The sequence below is a fragment of the Siniperca chuatsi genome, linkage group LG4, assembly GCF_020085105.1.
Source record: "Siniperca chuatsi isolate FFG_IHB_CAS linkage group LG4, ASM2008510v1, whole genome shotgun sequence".
NCBI classification, from domain to species: domain Eukaryota; kingdom Metazoa; phylum Chordata; class Actinopteri; order Centrarchiformes; family Sinipercidae; genus Siniperca; species Siniperca chuatsi.
This window is the reverse complement of record NC_058045.1, coordinates 2,228,818-2,254,605: the sequence shown is the minus strand read 5'-3', so window position 1 is coordinate 2,254,605 and position 25,788 is coordinate 2,228,818. Positions and strand designations below refer to the sequence as shown.

The 25,788-nt window shown below is 38.9% G+C and overlaps 2 protein-coding genes across 8 annotated transcripts in view; both read left to right on the top strand.

Moving 5' to 3' along the window:
- ripor1 (RHO family interacting cell polarization regulator 1) overlaps positions 1–24,683 on the top strand; it is a 62,978-nt gene extending 38,295 nt beyond the window's left edge. For both annotated transcript variants that reach the window (XM_044193210.1, XM_044193211.1), the window contains 9 exons: positions 6,463–6,599; positions 12,888–13,008; positions 13,698–13,833; positions 15,213–15,374; positions 15,451–15,609; positions 15,696–15,892; positions 16,528–16,611; positions 16,805–16,895; positions 18,023–24,683. In XM_044193210.1, the coding sequence (XP_044049145.1) occupies positions 6,463–6,599; positions 12,888–13,008; positions 13,698–13,833; positions 15,213–15,374; positions 15,451–15,609; positions 15,696–15,892; positions 16,528–16,611; positions 16,805–16,895; positions 18,023–18,120 (1,185 nt within the window). In that variant the 3' untranslated portion in view covers positions 18,121–24,683. The remainder of the gene's footprint in view (positions 1–6,462; positions 6,600–12,887; positions 13,009–13,697; positions 13,834–15,212; positions 15,375–15,450; positions 15,610–15,695; positions 15,893–16,527; positions 16,612–16,804; positions 16,896–18,022) is intronic.
- A 339-nt stretch (positions 24,684–25,022) lies between these two features.
- The window catches only part of ctcf (CCCTC-binding factor (zinc finger protein)), a 39,735-nt gene continuing 38,969 nt past the window's right edge, over positions 25,023–25,788 (top strand). For 2 of the 6 annotated variants that reach the window (XM_044193212.1, XM_044193213.1), the window contains exon 1: positions 25,027–25,238. The gene's annotated coding sequence lies outside the window, so the exon portion shown is untranslated. Of the gene's footprint in view, positions 25,239–25,788 lie in introns of all 6 variants that reach the window. The other 4 variants (XM_044193216.1, XM_044193214.1, XM_044193219.1 and 1 more) reach the window with 3 other exon arrangements.

Below are 25,788 nucleotides of genomic sequence, written 5' to 3'. Positions count from 1 at the left end.
CTGTCTTTTTCCCACTTTGTTTATTTTATGTGGATATGACTGGTCAGTCATATCCATTTCAACCACAGATGGTTTACCTCGGATAAAGGTAGAGACGTGATTTATGATTAGTTTGTGATAAAATGTCATGTAATCATATCCTGATTAAATAATCTGCTACATAAACACCAGAACAATATTCCAAGTCTGTTCAATCTCTTTAAGTGTGATCACAAAATTCCCATGTGAATATTACATTAATATTATACTCTTTTAAATACATCAATAAGTAAAGACATTTTTAATTACATTCTTTGCATATTATATTATGATTTGGCTAATAAGTTAGCAAATCAGATGTGACCATGTCAAAGTATAGATAGATACATTCCAGTATAGATGTCCCAAGTCCCAACTTTCATCACAAACAGCTTCAGATCAGGTGTTAGCCCAACACCTCCAGGTCTCTCCAATCAAATGAAGACAATAAGATTACAAAAGTGGCCAAATCAGTCTCTAATCTAACTGAAAATGTCTAATATCATATGACTCATTAAGGCTAATTAGGAGATAATGATGTGAGGTTTCATCATGAATTGCCTATTAAATACAGGTGTGTTCACTCCATCACTTTTACCCCAGGAAGACCATTTGTGGTTAAATTGTTATATCCATCATGTCCACATAATATAAAAGTAGTCTGTCTTTTTTTTTTGCGTGCATAATTTGCCCTCTACTTTTCTGTTTCTCGTCATCAGGCTACATGAATGACCATGACTAGTTAAATGGTTAATACAGTAGCAAAGACGCACACCATTAGCTTGAATATTTACATTATGACAGAAAGCAGGACTAGGAGTAGTTTTGAAGCATGAGTGTGTATATAGTATTAAACATATTAGCATTACCACTACAGACACACTGCTCTCTGTTAAAACAGCATCAGCATGGTTCTCTGATGTACTGACATCAGACCAGCGTTCACAACTGGAGTTCGCTGCATTCTGCGCCGTGGTCTGTTAATATCAGTTTCTAGCGCTATTCGAAAGCCATACTCCCAACAGTGGGGAAAAAAGTCCAAGGATGCTTTGTCTCATCTGAATCTGCCGCTGTAGCTTAAGTCATTATTCTGCTATGAAGAGAGTCATTAGTTGGCGTGGCTGCGGTAGGATAACAGACTCCCAGCAGACCTGGGATCAGCAAACCACCAGTATCTTAACATAATGTGCATAAATTACTATAAAGGAACCATGCCTTCTGTGTTGATAACTTTTTGTGATATTGATACTAGTATCCATAATGTATTGTATTGTAGTTGTCCTAATAGCTGAATTTAAGAAAAAGGCACTAAAGCTGTATCTCTGAAACAGACTGAACAATTAATAAACTTTTGTTGTACTAGGAATATGATATATTCTTGGCAAAACCAAACATGAAGAAGAAAACTGGAAAGGAACTGATATCAAGAAATCTTTTAACCCTTTTGGTTTGTCTAAAATTAATTTAAATATGTGCAAAAATGTTTTATCCAGTTCTTATTTTAGAACTTTTATTGAAAGAACTGATATAGACCCATGTACCAAACATTATTTAACCCCTGACAAAAACAAAGTATAAATAAATACAAGTGAATATATAAAAAGAATATATAAAATAATTCTGATTAAGGAAAAAAACTTTCAAACTCCCAACACATTATTTAAAGGTACAGGAAACTCAAAAACATGAATTTGTAGCTTAATGCTGTATGTGTTTATTATGTATGTTTTCTTGCCATCAACTCTTAGAAATATCAACATTTGCTGTAAATTGCTTCTCTGTTGTTTCTTTACCTAAATGTTATTATCTTTATTCCCTGGTTCAGACGGTGGGTTTTAGGCCTGTTTGGCTCAGTTTGGTCGCAGAGTAAAACAGCTCCAAAAAGGGAACATTGCTCCCTTGGACCACCAACTGTCAATCACACATCAAAGGAGGCCACCTGGTGAGGTGGCCTCCTTTGATGTGTGATTGACAGTCATTGGTGTAATTGACAGTCATTGGTGTAATTACTGTTGACAGAAGGTGATTTCTTGGCAACCATGAAATGTCCACAGAGCTTATTCCAAGTGACAAAGAAAAAGATTTGTGTGCAAAGTCAATTTCAAAACAAAACAAACTGAACTGTTGTAACCTGTTTAGTTCAGAAGGCGGTACCATGGCTCTTGTTGGAATTTTGTGGCGCTCAGCAATGGGTGAGTTTTTTTTCTAAGTAATAGTTAATGGCTCATCCTGGACTAATATACAGTTTATGTTACAGTATACAGTCCTCTGTTACCTTTACACTAGGGTTGGGCGATATGTTAAAATTTTCCAACTGGCGGCCGTCAGCCCAACAACCGGCGATATTAGCGATTGCCAATATATTCACGCAGGTGTGTGCCGCTGCCAGCCTTGGACGGCCACGATGCCTGTTTCTGCTGCTTTGGCTGGCGGCACCAAAGCAAGGCCGACTCCTGCTCTGCCTGTGCCTGGTTTTCAAACCAAAATGGCGCACATGTATGGGATGAATATCATGCCATATCTCGAAACTAAAAAAAAGGTTAAAAAAGTTGAAACTCGGTGTTTGAAAGCTTGAAATCTAATAAAAAAAGGTTGAAACTAAGTTTTGAAGGCTTGCATACACCTATGGCGATGGCTTTTACGAGTTGACCTGGAACTCCCAACCCTCAATTAAGTCTGTTTCTCTCTGCTGTTGTTTTTTTCACATAGAGCCTAATGTTAGCTAGCTGTCACATATTAGCTAACGTTAGTGCTTGTTCCAGTGGACCTCTGCCCGTTTCTATGTGAAAAAACAACAGCAGAGAAAAACAGACTTACTTGCTGTTTGAGAGTTCCAAGTGGACTCGGGGATGCCATTGCCATCCTCAAACCCCTCCTCTCCATGCCAAAACGGTGACAGAAAGTTAAAATTGAAAACCACTGTCACTGAAAAAGATGACATGAAGAAAAAATCAGAACGCTGTTATTGAAAAAAACATCAGAATGCAAAAATATCAACATAAAATGAAATAAATGTTAATGCCTGTTTTATTTTTCAGTGCCAATACTTGTTTCAGTGCCAATATAACTTTTTCCAATGCAAGTGCTTCAGTGCCAATGTTTCCTTTTTCAGTTCAGGTTTTGTTTTCAATGCCAAATTTTATTTTCACTGTTAAAGTCACTGTCCTGGCTCCATACAATGGTGGCCATGGCCATGGTGGTCATTCACCTATAGGATGAAATTACAACATGTAACCATCAATTGCACAGTGTGGCTGAAGAGATTGGTGCTATAAAACAACAAACTCTCCAAACCGCACACCCCTCATTACAAACAACAGCAGTGCAAACTACCACATCTCTACCTGTTTCCCCACTCGTGGTGCATTCAAATGTTAAAGCTTGGCTACGCCTATATTCCGCCATGCAACCTGGGTGTGCCAGAGCCTCTCACATCACCTGCCACCTATTCTATCCAGGGGGACCTGAGAGTTCTCTCACCTACCTGGAACAGTGTCAGGACTATCTGGCCTTGAGCCCCCTCACAGATGAGGAACTTCTCAGTTTGAGGTCATGCCCTTTGGCCTTAAACACACTGGCAACCTTTCAGAGGTTAATGGAGATGACCCTGGGTGACCTGAAAGGCAACATCTGCTTCATCTACCTTGATGACGTCATCATCTACTTCCCATCTTAGGAACAGCATTTCCATGACCTCCAGGCTGTTTTCCAAAAGCTAATTTGGCATTGACTGTCAACATGAAAAAGTGTGACATCTTTCAAGTCTCCCTTAAATTCCTGGGTTACATCATCTCTGCAGCAGGAATAGAGATTGATCCACAGAAAATCCAGGCTGTAGAGGAGTACCCGGCGCCAACTAACCTTAAAGCGGTCCAGAGGTTTCTTTGTATGTCTGGCTGGTACCACCAGTTCTTCCCAAACTTCTCTCAAGTTGCAGAGCCCCTGAGCACAATCAAAGGGAGCTAAATGTCAGTGGATCCCAGAGTGCCAGGTTGCCTTTGAAACCCTGAAGAGGTGTCTTGTCTCCCAGATGGGACATCCTGGTCATTCGGTCATTCAGCGTCCATACCAGTCTGTAACGGATGAGGTAGAAGTCACTTTAAATTATTCCACCAGATACACCATCTTGGGAGTGGACTTCAATCAATCAATCAATCAATCAAACTTTATTTCTATAGCACCTTCCAACAACTGAAACTGAACCAAAGTGCTGTACAACATTAAAAACAAGATAAAAAATAATAATGATAATAACAAATAATAATAAAAGTACAAATAGGTCAGCAGAGCACATTACAACATTAAGAGAAAGAGAAGTGTCACAGGGCCACTAAGTGTTAAAAGCTATTCTAAATAAGTAGGTTTTAAGTTTGGCTTTGAACAAAGGCAGGTCAGTGATGGAACGTAAGTCAATGGGCAGAGAGTTCCAGAGTTTTGGACCGGCCACTGCAAAAGAACAGTCGCCCCACTGTTTGCACCGGGACCGGGGGACCTCCAGCAGATGTTCCCCAGCAGATCGTAGAGCTCTGCCGGGTCGGTGAGGGCTCAAAATCTCGAGCTGATGGGCCCCTTTCCTAAGAGCTCCAAGGGAAATGTCTACTTGTTAGTATTTGTGGACCTCTCCAGAGACATAATCTCGTGGGTCTGGCAGCGCTTTGGCCTGCCTGCAGTTGACCTGTTCGCGAGCAGGAGAACACTCAGTGCCCTCTAGGGTTGGTAAAATACATCCAGGTTTTCTGTTATTCCTCTCTTACTGATTGAAACACCATGGCTAATCCACTCGTTATTTCAGTTTACAATTCAACTTGCTGGCGTCGTTAGCGCTCACATTTACGTTCATTAGTTGCAAACGGATACGTTCAGTTCACTTTTCACCAAAAACATGAGCAACACTGACATCAAATGCTTTGCATAGTACTTCACATGTATTCCTACATACAGATATGGAAGAAACTGTAACTTCTACAACTTTAAGTTACAGTAAAAGTACAAGTGAATATGTAAAAACAATATACAGCAACCTTGAGCAGAACCAGACTCAAGGTGGACGGCCATCTGCCGCTGCCAGTTTGGTTGAGAGAGAGAGAGAGCAGGATGTAAAAGAGCATACAGTAGCACAATGCAAATTCCACATAGAATTTTAAAATAATAATAATGTAATGTAGTGGTAATATTAATAAAATAATGATAGGAATAATAATGATGATAATAATAGTAATAAGACTAATAATTATAATTGGCAGCAGGTGCAGCAGCCAGCAATTTAGCAGCAGGTGTTGAGCAGGAACATGGGGGCAGTAGGAGGCCAGCAATCACAGATCCAGACTCTGCAGCTCCAGAGGCAGAAATACCTGCTGAAAGCGACAGAAGGAGAGAGGAGAGAGACGAAAAAGCACAAAACTACAGGAGAGAGAAGATATCGAGTTAGTAACATGCATTAATGGGATAAGAATGCATACAGATGGAGCGGGAGAGGAGGAGAGAGGTGCATCATGGGAAGTCTCCCAGCAGTCTAGGCCTATAGCAGCATAATGAAGGGATGGTTCAGGACTCACCTGAGCCATCACTAACTATAAGCTTTATCAAAGAGGAAAGTCTTAAGCCTACTCTTAAATGTGGAGATGGTGTCTGCCTCCTGAACCCAAACTGGTACCTGATATTCCACAGGGTGGAGCTTGATAGCTGAAGGCTCTGGCTCCCATTCTACTTTTGGAGACTCTAGGAACCACAAGTAACCCTGCATTCAAGGAGCGCAGGGTTCTAGTCGGATAATAGGGTAGAATGAGCTCTTTAAGATACAATGGTGGCTGACCATTAAGAGCTATGTAGGTGAGGAGAAGGATTTTAAATTCTATTCTGGATTTTAGAGGGAGCCAGTGCAGAGAAGCTAATATTGGAGAAATATGATCTCTTTTCCTTGATTTCCTGACTTAGTGTAGCATCTAACCAGAAGTGCAAAAAGCAGTTAAGTGCAGAGTAATGTACATATGTATAGAGGTAATAAACGGTAGGCAGTGCAGGTAGAAGTATAAAAAGTAATGCTAATAGTGGACATTTTATACAGAATAAACAGCTGGAGGTATGATATGAATACAGTGTATACACTACAGGTCAGATATGTACAGTATAGACTAATATAAATATGAATACGCCATAGGTCATATAGTATGGACAGTAGTATAACACCGTGGTGCAGAGTTCAGCAAGGTGACAGCTGAAGGGAAGAAGCTATTTCTGAGCCTGCTGGTTGTGAAACGTAGAGTCCCATAGTTCCTCCCAGAGGGGAGAAGGGAAAACAGTCTGTGGCAAAAGATTTGCAGAAGTATAAGATGTATCAGATGTACAGTATCTGTACCTTTGTGTGTATCTAAGAACATACCTGACTGTTGGCCTACAGTCTAACTATGGATGTGTGTGTGTGTGTGTGTGTGTGTGTGTGTGTAGGGCGGTAGGCATAGCCGTTCACCCAGTGTGGTCAGCCTCACAGTTGAAACAGCTCTGGGCAGCTTTGACTTCCTCAACACGTCTGACTGGGAGGAGGAACAGGAGGAGAAGGGCGACAAGAGGAGTAGAAATGGCAGGTCAGTGCTGACAAGTGAACTGTTAATGAAAACACTGAAACCCAACCAAAATCTTTGCACACTTCACATTGTTCCTAAGATGTGTGATTTATCAAAAACACGTTAGGTCACATGAGGTGACGCATCTAGTCACACATCAGTCAGTAAAACAAATGAAATGACCTTAACAAAATTGCGAGAATATATAGCATACATAGGAATAACTTAAGACATGTTCCTATATCAAGTAAATAACCTCTCTGTTATTGCACAACTTTATTTGCTCAAGCAGACATCCAGTAACATCTAACTCTTGTTGAAGAATCTCATTGTTGAAGTATCTTTCTCCCATCTAGTGGAGCTGTGTTGTACCATCAGTGTAGCTCAGAGAAACAGTTTTGTTGATTAAACTTGTATTTGCAGCTGTGACGGCATGTGAGCAGGCTGGAAAAACCTCATATGCTTTCATAACTTCCTCGAAATAACATAACGCTGAAATACGACTTCATGAAGATTTATTTTCTTGGCTAAATGTCACAAACTGTTTGCCATCCCTTGTTGTTTTTTATAATATATTAAAGCTAGAATCAGCAGGTGTTAGTGGTAACCAGGGATGCACTTATCCCACTGTTTTTCTCCCTATATAGATTCTGATACCCAAAGCTAAAAACTTGGCCAATAGCAAATACAGATCTCAGTGATTGGGATCATTATGTGTAATAACATGAGGTTGGACTATACATCATAACTTACCTGTAAGTGGACACATTAATACACCAACAAGTTTTTGCAGATATTAATTATACTTTTTTTATGAAGTTGTTTAATTCAATTTAATTAAATTTTATTTATATAGCGCCAATTCATAACAGAAGTTATCTCATTGCACTTTACCTATAGAGCAGGTCTAGACTGTACTCTTTATAATATGAATTACAGAGACCCAACAAATCCCACCATGAGCAAGCATTTGGTGACATTGGCAAGGAAAAACTTCCTTTAAGAGGCAGAAAGCTTGGACAGAAGCAGAATCAATGGTGGGTGGCCATCCGCCGCTGCCATATTAGGTTTTTAGAGGGGGGGAGGCACAATGCAAATACCACCTAGAAATATATTTTTTTAAATAGTAGAATAGTAATTGTAGTGTTAATATTAATAAATTAGTAATAATAGGAATGACAGCTATAGGAAAAATAATGTCAGTATTAGTAACAGGGCCATTAACAGCAACTGTAGTAGCAGTTGTCGAGCAGGAACACGGGGGCAGCAGGTGGCCCACAACCACAGATCCAGTCTCTGCAGCTCCAGAGGCAGAAATACCTGCTGAAAGCGACAGAAGGAGAGAGGAGAGAAACGAGAAAGCACAAAACTACGGGAGAGAGAAGATGTTGAGTTAGTAACATGCAGTAATGGGATAAAAATGCATACAGCTGGATGATGAGATGAGACGGTGTCTGCCTCCCGAACCCAAACTGGGATCTGATTCCACAGGAGAGGAGCTTGATAACTGAAGGTTTTGGCTCCCATTCTACTTTTGGAGACTCTAGGAATCACAAGTAACCTTGCATTCTGGGAGCGCAGTGTTCTAGCCGGATAATAAGGTATTATCTTTAAGATACGATGGTGCCTGACCATTAAGAGATTTGTAGGTGAGGAGAAGGATTTTAAATTCTGTTCTGGATTTTACAGGGAGCCAGTGCAGAGAAGCTAATATTGGAGAAATATGATCTCTTTTTCTAGTTCTTGTCAGTACATGTGCCACAGCATTCTGGATCAACTGGAGAGTCTTAAGGGACTTATTCGGGCAGCCGGATAATAAGGAATTGCAGTAGTCCAGCCTAGAAGTAACAAATGCATGGGCTAATTTTTCAGAATCATTTTGAGACAGGATGTGCCTGATTTTTGGAATGTTACGTAGGTGAAAAAAGGAAGTCCTTGATGTCCTACAATGCCATCTAGAGTAACTATATCTTTAGATAATGTGTCTCGGAGGTGTTTGGGACCAAGTACAATAACTTCAGTTTTGTCTGACTTTAACATCAGAAAATTGCAGGTCATCCAGGTTTTTATGTCCTTAAGGCATGCTTGAAGTTTAGCTAACTGATTAGTTTCATCTAGCTTGATCGTTAGATATAATTGGGTATCATCTGCATAACAATGAAAGTTTAAGGAGTGTTTCCTAATAATTGCCTAAAGGAAGCATATATAAGGTGAATAGAACTGGTCCAAGCACATAACCTTGTGGAACTCTGTGACTAACTTTGACGTGCACGGAGGACTCACCGTTAACATGTACAAACTGAGATCTATCTGATAGATAGGATTTAAACCAGCTTAGTGTGGCTCTTGTAATGCCAATTACATGTTCCAGTGTCTGTAATAGGATGTGATGGTCATTGGTGTCGAATGCAGCACTAAGATCTAACAAGACAAGTACAGGAACAAGCCCATTGTCTGATGCAATTAGAAGGTAATTTATAATTTTCACCAGTGCTGTCTCTATGCTATGATGCACTCTAAATCCTGACAGAAAATCCTCAAATAAACTATTGTTATTTAGAAAGTCACACAACTGATTGGCAACTGCTTTCTCAAGGATCTTAGGTGGAAAGGGAAGGTTAGATATAGGTCTATAGTTGGCTAAAGCCCCTGGATCAAGACTGGGCTTTTTAAGAAGCAGTTTAATTACAGCTACTTTAAAGGATTGTGGTACATAGCCTGTTAATAAAGACAGATTGATCATATCCAGTAAAGAGGTGCCAACTAAGGGTAAAACGTCTTTAAGCAGTCTAGTTGGAATGGGGTCTAAGAGACAGGTTGGTGGCTTAGATGAATTAATCGTTGAAGTCAGCTGAAGAAGATTGACAGGAGCAAAGCAGCCAAAACACACATCAGGTTCTACAGCTGTTTCCAAGGTTCCTGTTTTTGAAGACAAGTCGGCACCGGTTGAAGGCAGGACTTTGATGAATTTCTTCTCTAATAGTTAAAATTTTATCATTAAAGAAGCTCATGAAGTCATTACTACTGAGGGCTATAGGAATATATGGCTCAATAGAGCTGTGATTCTCTGTCAGCCTGACTACAGTGCTGAAAAGAAACCTGGGGTTCTTTTTACTTTCTTCTATTAATGATAAGTAGTAAGCTGCTCTGGCATTACGGAGGGCTTTCCTATATGTTTTAAGAGTCTTGCCAGACAAACGAGATTCTTTCAGGTTGTTGGAACACCATTTCCTTTCAAGTTTTCATGATGTTTGCTTTAATTTGAGGGATTGGGGGTAATACCATGGAGCTAACCTTCTTTGTTTTATTATCTTCTTTTTTAGAGGAGCGATAGAATCGAGTGTCGTTCAGAGTGAGCCTGCAGCGCTATTAACTAGATTGTCAATTTGGGAGGGGCTGCGATTTGCTTAGGAGTCCTCTGTTATATTGAGACATAACATTGAATTAAATGCAGATGGAAGTGCTTCCTTAAATTTAGCTACAGCAATATCAGATAGACATCTAGAGTAAGAATTTTTGCCTAATGGCGTGTAGTCCAGCAATAGCAGTTAAAAAAGTTATTAAATAATGGCCGATAAAGAAGGATTCCGTGGAAAGACTATTAAATGTTCAATTTCAATGCCATATACCAGAACAAGGTCGAGGGTGTGGTTAAAACAGTAAGTGGCTTTATGTACACTCTGACAAAAGCCAATCGAATCTAATAATGAGATAAATGCAGTACTAAGGCTATCATTTTCAATGTCCACATGAATATTGAAATCACCTACAATAATTACTATATCTGTTTTAAGGACTAAACTTGATAAAAACTCTGAGAATTCAGATAAAAATTCAGAATAAGGACCAGGTGCGCAGTACACTATAACAAATAGAATTGGCTGTCGTGTTTTCCAGGTCGGGTGTGAAAGACTAAGAACAAGGCTTTCGAATGAGTTATAATTTAGTTTAGGTTTAGGGTTGATTAATAGGCTTGAGTCGAAGATGGCTGCAACTCCACCTCCTCGGCCGGTGCCTCGAGGAATGTGAGTATTAATATGACTGGGCGGAGTAGATTCATTTAGGCTAACATATTCTTCATGACCCAGCCAGGTTTCAGTAAGACAAAATAAGTCAATATGATACTCTGATACTAAATTGTTCACTAGTACAGCTTTAGATGACAGAGATCTGATGTTTAAGAGTCCATATTTAATTCTCCTATTTTGTTGTGCTATTTCAGCGTTTTTGTTTAGGTTTTTATGTATAATTCGTCTTCTGTTAGCTTTAGATTTTATTAATTAAAGTGGTCGGGGGCAGACACCGTCACTAAGGAGTTTTGGGTGGGTAACTGCTCTGACCGGGTCTTCCCCAAAAAGTCCGCCAATTATCTACAAAGCCCACATCGTTTGCTGGTCACCACCTCATCAGCCAGCGGCGGAATGAAGACATGCGGCTAAACATGTCATCACTGGTCCGATTTAGCAGGGGGGGTACGAGACTGTGAAAGAAGTAGGAGGCGAAAATGGAGTCAGAGGAGGAATCAGAGCGCGAAATTAGAAATGAGGACCCGAGAGGATTTGAAAATAAAAAGAAAAGGAAGAAGAGCAGTTCAAGTGAATCCAGTCAGAAAGAGGAGAAGTATCTTGTTGGTATGGTAGCTGTGACACAAACAGACGGCATTTTCAAGAATCCACATGAGGTCAGAAAGTTTGTAGGAGGAAAGCTCTGAGATGTCAGATCGGTCAGGATAACAAGAAGTGGGGTGGTTATCATTGATTGTGTATCAAAGCGTCAGAGAGATAGAGCCCTGAAGATTCATGCATTTAGAGATTATAGCAGTGTGAACTGCTTCCCACTCGGAGCAGAAATAAAGAAGAAGGGAGTAGTAAGCGCCGTGCCACTGTCGATGGAGGCCGAGTCATTTCGGGAGGTTGAAGATGTGTGTGAGGCAAGAAGGCTGACAAGATTCAGAAATGGGGAGAAGGAGGACAGTAATTCAGTGTGTTTGATGTTTGAGGGGGAATTGCCAGAAAGAGTGTATCTAGATTATGTGTGTTACAGGGTGAGGCTGTATGAGAGAGCTCCTCTCAGGAGTTTCTGCTGTCAGGAATATGGACATGTTGCTGCAGTATGTAGAGGAGGCAGAAGATGTGAGAGATGTGGGAAGGACGACTGTAATGTGGAGAAGTGTAAAGTGGCGAAAGAGCAAGCAAAGTGCCTGCACTGCGAGGGAAACCACCATACGGGATCAGCAAAATGTCCAAAAAGAATTAAAGAAATGAAAATGAATAAGATCAGAGCGGAAAAGGGATTGTCATATGCGGAAGCTGTTAAGAGTATGGAGAGGAACGGTGAAAGGGTGGTAGTTCAAAAGGAAAAGGAGAAGAAAAGAAATGGAGATGAGCAAAACATCAGTATGGACAAGAAGCGATTTCTGGCATTTATTGCCATGGTTATAAACTGTGCGGCTGCCATGGTAGCCACTCTGTTAGGCTGTGCTTAGTGGTGCGGAGAGCTAATTACTATTACTACTAGTCTTTAGCGTGCTAAAATTTGCTAACTGGCACTGGAAATGTCACATATTTGTTCATAAACCAAAGTATGGAACACATTAAAATTCATCCTGATGGGAACATGAATATCTGTACAAAATGTAATCTCAATCCATCCAATAGTATTCCAGTCTACACCAAAGTGGTGGGCCAACTAACTGACTGACAGACCAACATTGCCATCCCTAGAGCCATGCTGCTATTAATTTAATATGGTTTTGGTAGACAGTATGGGTTAAGGGTAGGGGTAGACTAACCCTAACCTTATGATTAGTGGTGGACAGCAGTCCACAATTTCAAACATGTTTGAAAGCAGAGTTTATTAAGAAAATTCATGAGGAAAGACAAGTGTGATATTTATTCCAACTCTGTTTGAGAGGTGGAGCTGCTGCCCTCAGGACAGCTGCTCAGGGCCAGCTGCAATACATACAAACATTCCTTCTTAGTGTGTGCAATAATATTCACTTTTGGGACACATACACTTAACTGTATTAAATAATTTGTACCACCAATGTAACACTGTCATACACTCCCCGTCTTATGACTTTTATATATATTGCTTATTGATTGTGTTTGTTTTATACTATCCGTTATCCTGTGTGTCTATATTTGCCATGCTGAGAGCCTAATTTCCCATTGAGGGACACAAAATAACTAATAAACTGAACTGACTTGAATGAGCCATCAGAAGTTTGACCCCTGACACTAACAATGATAATGGAAGCCTCCCATAACACTGTGGGTGTCACTGAAAATTCCTGTTGTATGTGTGTAGGTCTCTGCAGGACAGAGGCTGGGACAGCCCCTCCTCTCCCGCCTCGCCCCTTACCACAGGCTACACTACTCTAGACTGCTCCCTGGTGGCCCACCTGAAGAACTGTAGCAGAGAGCTGTTGGTAGGAGACCCACAACACTGCCATCAAGTCATTTCCCACACTCAGATAGTGGTCTTTAGCTGCCATAGTGCACATGCTTGTGTGACATTGTTACGTTGAATTCAGTCTGTCAAGGTTCCAGCTTGCTATGCTAATCTATCTTGGACATAAGCAGCATCATAAAAATGAATAGAGGACAAAAGTAATTTTATTTATCATCTACACAATTTAACAATTTGAAGCAGTTAAGTTCTGCTCTGACAAAGCAGGTTGAAGGAGCTGTAATAGTTAAATTAGTACTTATCACAGCTGTGTTTGTAATGGCTCAAGTATTGTAACCTGTAGAAATCAATAAATCAAATTGTGGTTGTCACAGTTTCACTACTGCAGTAATTGAAAAATAGTGTCTGTTGAAATACAACATGAAGCAGTAGGAGTGGTAGCAGTTTTATCATTTATAATTGTGGTGATAGTTGTAAATGTAGTCGTAAAGGTAGATTTTCTGTGGAAAACCAATATAAGATTGGTCAGTCATACTGTATAATCAGTAAAACTGCATCATATCCATGTTATTAGAGGTGGAACACAGGACCAAATTAGTGTTTTAGTTAGAAAGTTTTACTATTGTGTCAAAGGTGTTTTCCTAAAATAGCTGTACACGAATGTACCTGTTTTGTGTAAAGTGATGTATGGCATTATTATGTCTGTAGCGTCTGGGTATGTTTGGTCCTTTGCGGTGTGGAGAGATGTACGCCTTAGACAGACTGCTGAGAGAGGCTCAAGTCCTCGAAATTATCCGACGCATCATCAAGGACAACCCAAGACGTCTCAGACAGCCTGCTGAAGGTAAGCTCTAGTATCTATACATCTGTCTGGGCCTCTACTGTTTGTTTGTCTGAACATTACATACAGCCATTACTTCCATATTCAGAAGAGCCAGTAGATCATTAATAACAATGGTGTCACATATAGACACCTTCCACTGACAGCAAGTGACAAATTCAGATCAGTGGGTGCAACAAGTTGCTTGACGAAAAAAGCACAGTAAATAACTACCTAAAGTACACATTGCATGTTGCTTTCTATTTAATACAGTGAGCCTGGTTGAAGCTCAGCTAACTTGCATTTAAGGGACTCATGTAACATACCTTATCATTCAATTGACTACACTATTATCCATAGTATTAACCATCTTCATCACAGCTGATGAGACAGTACTGTAGCTAAAACACATTAAAGTGCAAGGCCTTGCATACAGCCGCTAGAAGAAGAAAAAACAAACCTAGAAAGCACTCAGAACATACTTCCACCAAGCCTGCATAATCTTCTAAATTTGTTAATACATTTGTTACTGAGCATCTTCAAATGCCACTGATTTTACAGGATCACTCAGAGTTGATGTGCGCACGTCATCTAAATTTTGTCAGAACTGCGCAATGTGTTCAAGATGGCATGGCACACCAAGTGAATACACTATAAATGCCTTCCAGGAGAGACTTTCTGAAAATTTGCACTAAATGTGTGACACGTCTCCTCCCTCTCTATGACAGCTGGCTTTTCACCACACCTTCGGGTGTGGCTGTCCTGAACAGCTATAAACACTTTTAATTTACGACAAACTAGTTTGTGTGAAAAATGGTGATTGCCATAAGTCAGTGGTAGTCTCGAAACAATCATGGTAATAATTATGGTCATGTAAGTAAAGCAGATTTGAATTTAAATGCATCCTGAAACACAATGAGGCTAAACACAAGACATGTATTCTAGACTGTATTTTGTCCTTTGATGTTTTTGAGCCAGCCCTGCTTAGCCATGTTGAAAGTGAAAACTGACTAAATCTTCACAAAACATTTTTGAAAGTTTTCATCTCATTTTAAATGACAAAGTGTGCTAGAAATGTTAAATATAGTGGTATGGCATTGGTTCTTTGTGTTTAGTTGTGCTGTAGACTGGATGTTAGTGTTTCTGTTGCTGTCATGTCACAGTCTGCAAAAGGTGGCTGATGTTTCTTTGTTTATGGAACTGTGTGGAAAAGGTTCTGATGGTTTAGCTAAAGCTAAAGAAACTAGCTTTTTCTAAGCTTTCAAGCAAATCATTTGCTCAGAAAAGGCTAGTAAGTGGATATTTGAGTTGAGATTATTTTCTCACACAAGGTCAAGAATGAACTTCCAACTCTTTCTTTCCTTCCTCCCGTGTTACTTGGATCTATCTTCTCTCCATCATAGTGATACCACAGCTGGGCCTGTGCTTGGGAGCTGTGTCACTATGGCAACAGTGTGTGGGCCGGGGCAGTGTGTACAACATCTCTGCTGAGAGCTTCCTGGTTACGCTGTCTACAGTCTACTCCAGCATACTGCCTGAGAGGGCCAGCAACATGGCCGACAAAGGTACAAAAACATCTGTGTGTGTACAGTACATGTTAGTGTGTGTGCCATGTTAACACCCATATGTGTGTTTTTCCAGTGTTCTTGTGTCTGGTTGAGCGAGTGCTGGATCAGAGGTTACAACGGCGAGGCAGCAACAGAGACAGAGTGATGGTGACGCTCTTCCAGCTGTGGAGTTACTTGGAGGCCAACAACATCAGTGACATGGAAACACACATCACTGAGCTGGCAGAAGAAGGTATCATGCACACATAAGAAGCTAAATGAACACAGAAAAAAACTTCTGATCAGTGACAATAATCAGTGATAACCTCCCTCCAACAGTGTGGTTGGTGCAGAGCCTGGCGTCATGTGACCAGGATGTGATAGTCCACGCTCTGCGGCATCCTGCAGAGTGCAGCCTGAGGAGGGAAGGACTTCACGCTGTAGCCAAATTACTGAAAGACCCACGAGGCAAAGTGTCAGCCTCTGCCAGCTCTGTACTGAGAAGCCTGGTTTCCCAGCCCAGACAGAGAGAGCAGGTGAGAGGACGCTGCACATGTACTGTATGTATGTGTGCACAGTATGTTTCAAACACCCATACTTTCACCAAACTAAATTGTCTTCTTTTTGACATTCTCTCTGCCCTCAATTTATTCTGAGATACTGATAGTCTGTCCAATTTTACTGTTTAATTTCAAATTCTGTGTTTATCTATATAATTCTTATAACTTTGATTTTAATGATAATTCTTTAATCTGTTCCTTTTTATAATGATAAATCTCTCTTCAGTAGTATATTGATGATATTTGAATATTTTACTGTGACAACACCATTTTCTGACAAAATGGCCAACTTGTAATCAAGATACCTAGTGAGTGTGATATTTTACAGTGTAATGGTGGCACTGTTTCTAAATTTCAGCATACATACATATTTTGGCTTGTGTATACTGACATTACTTATTATCAGCCTGCATATACAGTAATACTAATATTTTTGTAATAAGATCAAATAGGCTGATAATATCGATTGGGCTATAATCATAATGCTTCAATCAGGCACATGCATTACATGAACAGCAATGTTAAAAGTAGAGCAGGGCATCATCATGAGATTAGTCAGTACATAATAACAAATACTGCACAGTAACCACTGTGAACATTCTCCTCCTCAGGCTTTGGTCAGCTGTTTGGAGCTGCTGGAAGATGAGAATGTGGACAGCAGAGTCTGTGGATGCAAGGCCTTAGCTTGTCTCAAGGTACAAACACATACAAAGTTTGTGCTCCTATCCAAAGCTGTTCCACCCTGTCAAAATACTATTTTAGGGCAACATTGATCTACTATATAACACGAATGTGGTAAAATTTAGTCTGTCTGCAGCTTGTCTGTACTGTATAATAGAGTATGTCCTTATCATTCTGACCACTGTATTCCATCTGTTGTCATTCCAGGCCAAAGAAAGTATTGACCAGTTAGTGTATCTTTGTCGGACAGACAAGGAAGAAGTTCGAGATGCTGCCAAACAAGCGCTGCTAGTGCTTGGTAATAATGACCAACATATTAGTTAGAATGACAGTCAGACAATACATTTCCTGGATAAACTATTGGGCTGGCTAGAAGAAGGAGAAAGCAGAGGAAGAGTGGTTGTGATTATCTTACTGCATGGTTGTAAAGAGGTGTACTTTTCAATATGAAAAATGAATAAATACAGAAACAAGCAGTGTGCATCTGGTAGGCTCAGGCTATATTGCATCACATTTCTCATTTAAAGAAAGATTATTGTGTGTATGTTGTTTTTTCCACCTGAGTCTTATTTTTCATTCTTGTCAGTTTTGATAGTTTTTTATCCCTGACATCTGGGTTTTCTCTTCCAAAGAGTGGTTTGAAGGATTGGGTTAGACTGGACTCATTTCAAACAGTCATTTTATGATGCTGCATAGACTCTTCTTATCTTATAATAACATTATATATATATATATAATGCTTATATATAGCATTTTTCAAAAACAGACTTTACAAAGTTCTTAACAAACAGTAAAATTAATGTAGACAGTAAAAATAAAACATTTATAGTAATAGATAGTTATAGTACTTTGGGGGTTTGCCATGTAATGCCTTTAAGGTAATAGAAAGAATTTTAAAATCAGTTCTAAAACAAACTGGGAGCCGGTGTAATTAAGCTAAATTGTAAGTAATAAAGGCAGTTTGGTGTTTGTTAGATGTCTGACAGCAGAGTTTTGAACAAACTGGAGTCTAAATAAAGACTGAGATAAGTAGTCTAACCAGGAATGCACAGATGATTTGTAAAGCTGTCTCACCTGCATCTCAACGTTAATGCCAGTGAGTATAATGTTCTCGTACGGGTAGTAATAATGACCAAAACTATGAAAATAAGACCCAGGTTGAGAAATAATTTTCCTTAAATGACATTTGTTGGGTTGATTCAAACCTGGATATGTATGAATGTACCCTCACATAATGCACTTGCTGCTTCTTATACTGTATATTTAATTGAGGTAGAACTAAGAAATATACAACAGTTTTCTGCCATTTGACTGTCTAACACAAATTTCTATGGTGATGATTAATGCATTCATTAATTTGTAAATTTTTTCATTCAGTTTTTTATTTTTTGTCTTTTTTTGTCTTCATTACATTGTGTGGAGCAGGCGAGGAGGGGAAGATGGCCCACAGACACGTGGAGACGTCTCAGGACAGCATACAGAGACTCTTCGCTCCAGGAAGCATGGCCAGCACAGCTTTCTAACACTACACACACACAGAGACACACACACACTGGGTAGGAATAAAACCACAAAGTCAGCAACACACTATTAATGTCGTGCTTTGACACAATGTTATGAGAATATACAGCATGCTGTTCTTCTACCCAATTACTACCACTAAAGCATACAAAGACAAATATAATATATGATATACAGTATATACACTGTCAGAGAGGTTGCAATAATACTCACATCAAGGAAAGCAACACCACTGAACACTGGGCAAACATTTTAAGTCAGTAAGCTACAAACACACCAGTTTATGTTCATCAACCTGTGCTAACTACTCTGATAAAATCAGTATCAGACTGTAAAGATGCTGGGAAGAATGTACAATGTGAGCAGACTTGAATGGAAGAAGGGATAAAGTAAGGGATAGAAGGATGAAATGAATATACAGAAGGAAGAAGATGTGGAGGAGTTAAGAGGACAGGGAGGAACATGTCTGTGTTGCCCTGAGTCATATTCAACTCAAATTGCTGGACACTCCTTGCTATCGCAGTCATGTCCTTCCATTGCCCAGATACAAATACATTATTTTGAAGCAACATAGCAAAAGTCTAGAAAGCTATTTAAAGTCACTTTATTTTATTTCCATTTTTAGAGCCTACTTAGTGCCCAAAATGTACAAAATGTTGAGTTTCTTGTATTTGTGATAAGTTTTATTACTTTGACTCTCTGTGGTTTTGACTGGTTACATGATGAGCCAGTAGGCATACACAGAGTAAATATCCCATTACACAGTATAATGCTACCCCTACCAATGCATACCCCTGTATAAAACTATTTTTCTGAATGAACACTGCTGTCTCTAGTTTAGGCTGAAAGTGTTTTTTAACAATCCTGCAGATGGACAACTTATTCTGTGAAGTGACATGCCTGCAAACTGAACATTAATGACAGTAAATTACTTTTCTCATACAGTTCTGCCTTTATTATAGACATTGGGTCTATTTATGCTTGTGGATTTTAATTTTTGGCAGATAGCTGTGGTTACCTGTCTGAAGTACTTGCACCAAGGCTGTAGTCAAGACCACTTAAGACAAGTCCAAGTCTGAGTGGTTTTGAGACCGAGTCAAGGCAGAGTCCAAATGAAACCAAATCAAGACTGAGACCAAAAAAATAAAACAGTGCCCATTCAATATTCTTCATACTGTTGTTTGTAAATCTGCCTAAATGTTGCTTTATTTGCTCACTGTGATTTCTGATTACTACTCTTAGAAATAATCAAATAGTATTAGAAACAAAATATTCTTGCACAATGTTACAAACTAACTATGAAATTATTATGTCTGTCCACATACATATGCATAAATCTACATGTTTAAAATGAGGATTCTTGGTTGTTACATGGCAAAGACACACTATGGAAAGTAGTAAGTGACTTACTTAGTAAGCACTTGTCAATGACAATGCAGAACAGTTAAGGTGATATTAAAGAATTTAGTGCCTCTGGCGAACAGTGACTGACAGCAGAACTACAGGCTGGTAGGCAATAACACTCACATGACCAAGAGATAACTGAAAACACATGTGAAGACCAGACTAAAGACTGCGACCAGACTCGAGTACTACAGCCCTGACTTGCAACATTGCAATGTACTTCAGAATGGATGAGCTAAAACTGTAGAGGAGGTCACCATGGCTACACTTGATTGGTGCATAGAAACTGTGATTGACTCACTTAAATAGGAAAAAGTATTGGTTTGTTCTCAAAATATAGATATTCTTTTTCATTGCAGGAACAACTAGCAGATTATTGAGAGTGTGAGCTCATTAAGATCCATAGCGACAGAAACATCACTCTACATCAAGTATTGGTTTAAAGTATAGGTTCGGATTTTTTCAAATCTGTCTTATTTGACTTAAGAGTTATTGGTTGCTGTAGACATTGTTCCTCGCCGTTATGGCTATGAGCTTTGTGGCATGACTTCAAACAAACTAGTTTATACAACGTGTCGTCTGACTACATCTAAAGGCAAAAGTATTACTACCTGTTCTGAATAGGCTCACTCGAAGGTGGAGTAAAAAGCCTGCCGTCATAGCCTCCTTCTGGCTGTATCCCAATGCTTCCCTGATCTCTCTCCACGTTTTGTGTAACTCTGTAGTCTTGACACAATGAATCATACAAACATGGATAACGTTGCACCTTCACGGTGTTGCACCTGTTTGTTAACACAAAAAGTGACAGAAGTAGTTGTGTGAAGAATGAAAAAGGAGAGCTTGACAGAAATGTTAAAACCGTGCCTACTTTCACACCTCCAAACACATGGCCAATCACTGCATGAGGCGGGTGTGATTGTCAGGTTGTCAATTTCAGAAACTTGAAAAAAAAACAAAAATTGTCGGAGGCAAAGGGGGTTTAAGATGCTGTAAGAGCGACAACCACTTTGTTTGAAGCATACTGAGATCTTAAGAGATGGGGTACAAAACACACAGTCCTCGCTTTGTGCAAAAATGCATTCTTATTCTGCCCTCTGGTAGCACAGCAAAAAACACTTTTGTTCCTGCATTGAAAAAGAAATAGAAAAAAACAAATATGGAATCCATCTTTTAAGATTTTTATTTTTGAGTGCAAACTAGTACTTGTTCCTACTGAGCTGAACTTAATGCGTGTTGCATCACAGAGTGAGCATCAAAATCCTGATTTAGTGGTTGACTTCGGAGTGTCCTGTAGGTCATAGGACTATGCCCTGGGAAGCAAAGAAATTAATGAGATTTTCAATGGATTGTATTTGTTGATATGATATGAAAATATGTTGTATGTTCTTTTACATTCTTCCTGGATGTGCTCAGGATGCCATATTGTGGGTGATGCAGGGACGATGCTCTGGATACTGTAGATTCAACAGCTCAAACAGCTGCAGTAATTGCCAGCAGCATGTTTCAATTGGCAGACTTACACAGATAACTGGAAAAAAAAAACATTTGCTTTCTATCCCATATCTGCAACACTACTACTGCTGGCTTATTAACTGTGAATTGTCTTCCAATTCAAAAGATAAAAACAAAAGCTCTGTCTCGCAGGCCTTTATGTCACACTGTAGTTCTGTATAAAGGTTTGAGACTGTAGAAAACTTGTTAAGTTGTTTCCCTACAGAGAATGATTTAAGCAATTCAGTGCCATTACTCTTTACAATTATGAAATGTCTTATTCTTTATGGAAATACATATAATATGACTCTAAGCCACTGGAATTCAATATTCTGTGATTGTAAATTGGTTTTATCTTAGCAGAGTCTTAATTCGTAAATGTATTCTTTGTTTTATGAGATACATCTTTACTGTTTTAATAAGTTTATTTTCCATCATACATTCAATGCATCAGTTTGATTAATTGAATGACACTACTTTCTGTGGGACTTAAAGCTAGGGTAGGTAACATTGGAGAAACTAGCAAGAGACAGCTAGATTTTGAAAGTATCCAACCAAAAAAATCCCAGTCCCTCCCTTCAGGGCTCCCCCCAAAGCCACTCCCACAAAACACATTTTCATGCGCAAAGAGTGCAGGGGCAGAGTGCACAGAGGTAGGTAGGTAGACAGGCAGGTTGGCCAGTCAAGGCCTGCGACAGCCACAGATACTGGATTTATAATTTAAACAAATTCAGAGCATTTGATTTATTGATTGCTGTCTGGATGTAAATATCAACAAATATAACAAAAAATTATGAAACGAAATGAACGAAAAATGATAAATGGGGTGGCATTCTGTTTGGAGTCACTGAATATTTGCATTACTGTCACAGACTGCTGTGGAGGACTTTGTCTTTTGAGAAGGCAAAGACAGATCACTGAGTAGACATAGATTGGTCCATCCAGGTCTGGGATCAGCTCACTTTAAACTCAGATCAATAACAGTTGAACCTCAAACAGTAAATCATTAAAATGTCTGACTTTTAAAAAGAATAAGAATTTCCATTTGTCTGCTGTGTTAGTACTGGCATCCTTAAACATTTAAATATGAATAATTATAGTAGAACTGGATTGAATTTCAAACAAATTAGCCCCAGACATGGAATCATAAATGATTAAAGGGCCATGCCAGTGGTTTTGCATGCTTATGCTATTTACTACAAGTAACATACTAAAATATTTACAATGCTGCTGACCATTTTCCAAAGCACATTGCATTCCCCAGAGAACAACATTGAAGACCTTATTTTGTAATTATTGACATCATAATTACAAGATGTGTACCTTATAATTATGATTTAGTGACTCATAATTACAAGAGTTGTAATTGCAAACAATGACCTTGTAATTACAAGATGGTTCCCTCATAATTATGATATAGGATCTCATTATTTTGAGATATTTTCTCACAATTATGGAATACAGATTTTGGAATTATGAGCTACTAAGTAATAGTTAAAGGGATATGGACTCCATTTTTTTCAGTTTGGTGAATACAATTTGTTTACATTCCGAAGCATAGCTTAGTGTTTTAGATTTTTGAATTGTGCTTATTTTCCCTCAAGGTAGACAGTACAAGTACAGGATCATCACAGTAAACATCATGTCTACAACAACAATGTAACAAAATTTGAACACAAAGCTGATGTTCACTGTGATGGATTACCAAACTAAACGAAAGTTCCAGCTCTTTGTAACTTGATACTGTACAAATCAAAATGTACAACACTATAAGTTTGGGAAAACTTATACCAGCATGAAGTTAAGAAGAAGAAGTTGTGTTTTTTTGTGAATGGGTAAAAAAAAAAAAAAAGCAAAAACACATTCTTTTAACAGGGGCAATATTTCTAAAGAGTTGACCTAAATACCTGCATAACTAATGACATCCCCATCAGTCTCAGCTGTACTTTGTGTTTAGTGCTTATTAGCAAATGTTAACATGCTAACACACTAAACTAAAATGGTAAACATTATACCTGCTAAACATCAGCATGTTAGTATTGCCATTGTGAATATGTTAACATGCTGATGTTAGCATACAGCCTCACAGTGTCGCTAGCATGGCTGTTCTACAGTTTTTTTCTTTTGTTTGAGCTTTTGTACCACTATCCACACTTTGTTTCTTTTTGTGTAACAACAGTGTCCATTAACATCACACAAAAATGTAGCAGTTTTAGTCTGACTGCTTTCCAACATACTCAAAACACTAGTTAGAATTTGTGTATTGTGCCAACCTTGTATACTTCCCTTAAACTGATTAAGATGTTCTTGGCAACATAGTACTGAGAATCTACTTCTTTAAGACTGTTATGAGAAACAAATCAGTAGTTAGGATGTAAACAAGGAATAGGGCCATGACTTGAAAAAAAAAAAATTTGAGTTATGACGAAAAAGAAACTTCTAAGATCAAAGTAAGAATCCTCATGTTAATGTTAGATATAATAATCAGAATTTGGGCAGAAAAATAAATTCAGAAAATATCAGAAATCTGATAAAGAAAAGACCTTTTTTTTCAAGGAACTCTGAGCTTAATTCAGAATTTCGTATTCAGGGATTAATCTCAGAACAAATAGTATTGTGTTTAGGTGAGGGGTGATCAGACAACTAGCTAGTTGTATACTGTGTTCAATTTGGATGTTTAGTTTAATATAGCATATTATAAGCGACACGCTGCATTGTCACTGAAATCATAATACAGGACTGATGTCATGTGGGGTGACTCTGTACTGTATATATATGATGGCTACCACTGTATTCAATGTACTTACCACTATTAGTTTCAATAGGACAGCAGCAATCTGCAGCTATACCTCTGCATCCATAAAGCATCTCAGTGTTTAAGTGCCTCGAAGTTTGATAGTAACACAGATGCAATAAAACATAGATGAGATACTTTATTTAAGAATGAAGAGAGTGTGAAGCAATGGAAAACCAGTGCATCACAGTATATATTTTTTTCCCACAAAGATAAATTGTGCAGCATTAGATACAAAATGTTTTATACTTTTTTCCTTCTCTAAAATATATTTCCAGCCATTCTGGTGTCAAATACATACATAACTATTAAAAATGTGTTTAAAGATTGTCTTGTGCCATTTTTTGTTAATTATACTGTGAGCTGCACATACATACAAATAACAAATATTCTGACTGAGACCTCCTGCGCTTCCCTAAAGTTAGGGAAGTTTTGAGATAGTCAGTTGCTTTAGGTTGTGGGAGCATCAGCAGACATCTCCTAAAACAGTGACGCTACAACAGTAGCTATAGTTGTAACTTCTGATTTGTTGGGTTGGCAGATTCACAATATGTGTTTGTTATTTTATTATTTTAAATAGTTTTGCTGACATCCACCTCATGATCATTTGTCTGAGGACATTGGGTGCCTTTGGGCTACAATAGGATTTTGCCCAGAGAGCACAGGATATTATGTATGCTGCTTTCACGGCATATATGAAAGTTTGGATGCCATATTGAAGAGAATACCTCTTAGCTCAAATGTGCAGGTAAATCACGAGGATCATGACTGAAGCCATGTCATTCATCCATTGATTAATAATTGATGGACATATGTGATTGTACATTCAAACTAATTTATAGTTCTCAAAAGGCAGTGAATAAAGATTTATGTGGACTTTAGTTTCTCCTAGTCATTTTTTGCACTCTCAATGACTATGACTGATAGATGCTACAGTATCAACCACAGTTATACTAAGTTGTCATGGCATTAAACAGATGCACTCACATGATGTAAAATAAATATTTTGTTTGTTTAAATTTGAAATGAACATCATTTCTCTTTTATTTATGGTTTCTTTCAATATAGACTTCGACATGTCGAGGTTATTTTCTGATAGTAAAGCTCATATCTCCGAGGGTCATGAAAGCAGCTCTATTCCTAACATTGTGATGTATGGACTTCAGTGTATTCCAACCATAGACTGTATCGGGGCGCCCCTCCTGGCCAATCAGGGTGTCTGCAGCAGCTTCGACACCACCCCCCAGCGGCCGCACAGGCGCACTGAGCTCTCAACTGCCATTTTGTGGCAGAGGCTACTCTGCTAAAGCGGGAGAGGGATTAAAACAAACTGCGAAGAAGCCTGCATTTCTTACTAGCCTGTTAAACTTTGCAGCACATACTCTCTGCTTTCGGCCGAGTTAAACGGGAAGAGAAACACACTAAAAAGAGGTAAAGTATCACTACTTTTCTGATAAGGGGGGAGTTTGCAGGATCTTTAATCGGCCTCTAGGTGTCACGATGGGGCTCTGGGTCCGGGCAGCTCGTCGGAGAGTGTTTGTCTCCCTCTATCGTTATTGAAAAACCCGTCAAAATACGTTTAAATAACCGAAGTTCTAATAAATGTATACACAACCCATTGTATTTTACACGTATCTGTGAAAATATCGTCGAGGATAAGTTACGAATACTTCGACGATTTGGTTGGAGAATTTAGGCCGAGGCGTCCATTTTCTCGCTTCTTTGTTTCCCGTATTTACAGCCTTGACGACATGGAAACTGGCGGGTTTAAGTTATCGCCCATAGCTAACGTTAGCTTATTTGCATTAATCTACGCCAAGTCTTAACACAAACATTTCTACATATACGATAACATTACTACGAGATTGCAAACAAATAACCGAGTCGCATTTTGTCCAGCTGATGTTAATTTGTGTTTTAGCTTGTTAACGTTAAACTAGACCTTCATTTGAAGAAAAAACAGTGTAGCAGCTATCGTTAG